We start from the raw sequence: 3,109 nt of genomic DNA, 5'->3' as shown, positions 1-3,109 counted from the left end.
ATTCTAAAAAGTGAGAAAGAAATTTCCCCTCATAAAACCTGAGTTAGATGATAATTTTAAAAGTAAACTTTGGAAAGTCTAGTAGTTTTTTTCAATACGAAGGTGGAGATGTTACTTCAGTGAGAATGCGAGAATATGGCCGACCATGGCCCAATGAAATGGCCATCCAGCGATATGGTTGGACAGTCGTTGCCATCGTACATAAGGAGATAGCAAAACACCGTATATGAAAACCACATTGGTGTCTGTACTCTCCCTGCCTAAGATTCCATCAATTGCGAAGAAGCCATTCAAACGCTCTCGTCCACATTATCTATCTATATTCAGCTCTGCTTACAATTTTGTCCATTCAATTCTAGTATTTCTGTAAACGATTGTTCAATCTGTGAAGACATCCCTTTTGAAAGAAGGTGCCATAACAGAGTATTATTGAGCATGGGTTTAGAGGACATGAGAATCTATGCCTCGATGGTGGGCATTCTAGCCTCCATTGGGATCCTGGCTGTTCTTAACGAGAATGAAAAATCAAAGGGCAGAAACCTTTTGCCTCTTGCTGCCGCCGCATATGCCTTGGGTGCTTCTATTCTGTGCTCCCTTGCTTTCTTTCTTGACAAGTATGATAACATTTTTAATATGATTCTATTCTATTCTATTCTCTTCACACCCCTCTTCTTCATTTTTTATGAGTCATTCTTTGGGGGGTTTCTGAAGAATTTCTTTGCTTTTTCTAATGCAGGGAAAAGAGGTCAAAGATGAGCTTAACTCTGTTAGCTCAGGTGCTTCTCATATCTCTCACCGGGTATGAGTTTATTCAAGCTGAGATTTACATATTAATTGAACAAAAAATGGGGTTTTTTTTTGGTTTATTTTAAAATTGTGTTATGTTCTGTTGGGTTGTCATGAAAGAGTTTCAGCATTTCAAATACTGATGTTAAGGGGGCTGAGTGACACATCTTCTGCCTTTGCTACTGCCATGTCAAACTTGGCGCCTGCAATCATTTTTGTCATGGCATGGGCTTTGGGGTCAGTAACTTCCAGTCCTCTTCTTCTACTGATTTAGTATTTTTTGGGCCATATCAATTTGTTGAGTTGCCTTGTTTTCTATTTGGGTATTGTTGGGTTTTTTTTATCTTGCTCTGCAGATTGGAGAAGGTAGACATTAGACACACTCACAGCCAGCTCAAAATTGTGGGCACATTGATTTGTGTGATGGGAGCAATGGCGATGAGCTTCATCACTGGTCCTGCTCTAATGGCGGACTCCACCCCTTCAATTCCTCATTCTGAATTTGTACAGGGGAGTTCTGGCAAAAGGATCCGAGGATGTTTTTATCTCTTGGCAGGAGTGATGTGCTTATCATGTTCCACGATTTTACAGGTGAATTCCCATGGCTACAATCATTGCAGCAATATCCACGCAAGAGTAGAGCAGCTGATGTTTTGTGTTTTTTGTTAGCTTCAGTTTAAGCTTGTAAAGTAAAGATAATTGTTTGCCTTTTTTAATGGGACGACTATAAAATATTTGTTAGGTCAGTTCAGTCAACGCATTTTAAAATTGATAATTTTTGTTTGGAGTTAATTTGTTATTATCGGTCATTGATATTGAAGAGAAGAGAATCAATTGTCACCTAATTGGTGTCTTGTTTTATTTTAACTAATTAAGAAATAATTCGACTACAATATGATATTCTACTTATTAAAATACACTTTTTCTAATGATCATTTGTGACTAATATCATATTCATAGGCCAAGGCATTGAAGAAGTATCCAGCTCCTTTATCTCTTACAACAATGATAGCCCTTCTTGGCTCCCTCGAAATTGTTATCTACATGGTGGCAATGGACAAAGGCATCCATAAAGAATCATGGGTTGTTGATCGGAGTGGACTTGTGATTATTATCTTTGGGGTAAGTGTAAATATTCTTCTAAACTATTCATATTTTCTTACAAGAACTAAACATATTAATCTTGGTATATGAAGCCCAATGATCACATGACTTTCATTTCCCCTTGTCTCTTTGTATCCAAAGACCAAGTTGTATAATATATATATATATATTTATTTATTTATTCCTTGCTAAAGTGGAACAAACCACGATAAACATTGCTATTGTGTTGTGCCTTCTGAGTTCCATTTTTCATTAATTTCTTTGCTTGTTTATATTCACAATTAAGTCTTTATAATCAGTTTTGTAGTGTTGAATTTTGCCATGTAAGAACTAAACATTATTGAGTCTTTATAATTAGTTTTGAAGTGTTGAATTTTGACAGGCTCTAACTCACCATGGCTTGGCATATGCATTGCAATATTGGTGTATTGAGAAAAGGGGACCCGTGTTTTTTGCAATATTCAGCCCAATCTCTACTATTTGTTCAACTATATTGTCATTCTTCTTCATGGGCGATTCGTTGCATGTGGGAAGGTGGGTTTTACATAATTTAAGTAAATTACTATATGGTGTACATCTGCATGAATCCAAATGTCTTGGGATAATAACTATCATATCTAATATTGTGCTTCTCTTTCAACAGTGCAATCGGTATAGTGATGATTTTTGGAGGTCTATATATCGTTTTATGGGGCAAAAGTAAAGACAAGGCTATTGATAAACAAGAGCAACAAGAAAATACTAAATTTGATGAAGGATCACAAGTCAGAGAGCGCCTACTCTCTTGACTAATGGTTACATGGTCTCCACTTTATATTTTCTTAATTTTTGAAATGACACATTTGTTCACTTTTCAAAGATATATCTCTTAATAAATTGTTACTAAGTAAAAGTTTGTGTATATATACTTCGAAATATGCAACTTGTTTTATATTTAAGATTTTTTATTTTTTTATTTTTTTGATATTCCTAACAGATGTCTAATAAATGAATTAAAGTTAAATATAATTATCAGGAAGCTAACATATTATAGTGTTGGTTATCTTTTCAATGTCTAAGCCTGTATGCTCACAAATCTTAGTCAAACTTAGAAAACTAAGAATAAATCATCCCCTAAAAGATCTCTAAGCAATATTATATGATTATTTGAAATGTTTTCAAGAGAAACCCCATTTGAAACATAATACTTTAAAAAAATTGAGATAATTTTGTTTATTTC

At 34.7% G+C, this 3,109-nt stretch overlaps 1 protein-coding gene across 1 annotated transcript; it reads left to right on the top strand.

Annotated features, from left to right (window-relative positions):
- Positions 1 to 238: 238 nt before the first annotated feature.
- LOC149570409 (WAT1-related protein At4g16620-like) lies at positions 239 to 2,793 on the top strand. Its single transcript, XM_089823065.1, has 7 exons — positions 239 to 614; positions 737 to 799; positions 907 to 1,023; positions 1,143 to 1,377; positions 1,747 to 1,908; positions 2,273 to 2,424; positions 2,534 to 2,793. The coding sequence occupies exons 1-7, from the start codon at positions 436 to 438 to the stop codon at positions 2,676 to 2,678; spliced, it is 1,053 nt and encodes a 350-aa protein (XP_089679191.1). The 5' UTR covers positions 239 to 435; the 3' UTR covers positions 2,679 to 2,793.
- Positions 2,794 to 3,109: the final 316 nt, after the last annotated feature.

This window comes from Cupressus sempervirens, chromosome 3 (genome assembly GCF_028749045.1).
Source record: "Cupressus sempervirens isolate cs-2001-9-10 chromosome 3, ASM2874904v1, whole genome shotgun sequence".
NCBI lineage: Eukaryota > Viridiplantae > Streptophyta > Pinopsida > Cupressales > Cupressaceae > Cupressus > Cupressus sempervirens.
The sequence above is the reverse complement of the archived record's forward strand: the minus strand, read 5'-3'. Positions and strand labels throughout refer to the sequence as shown.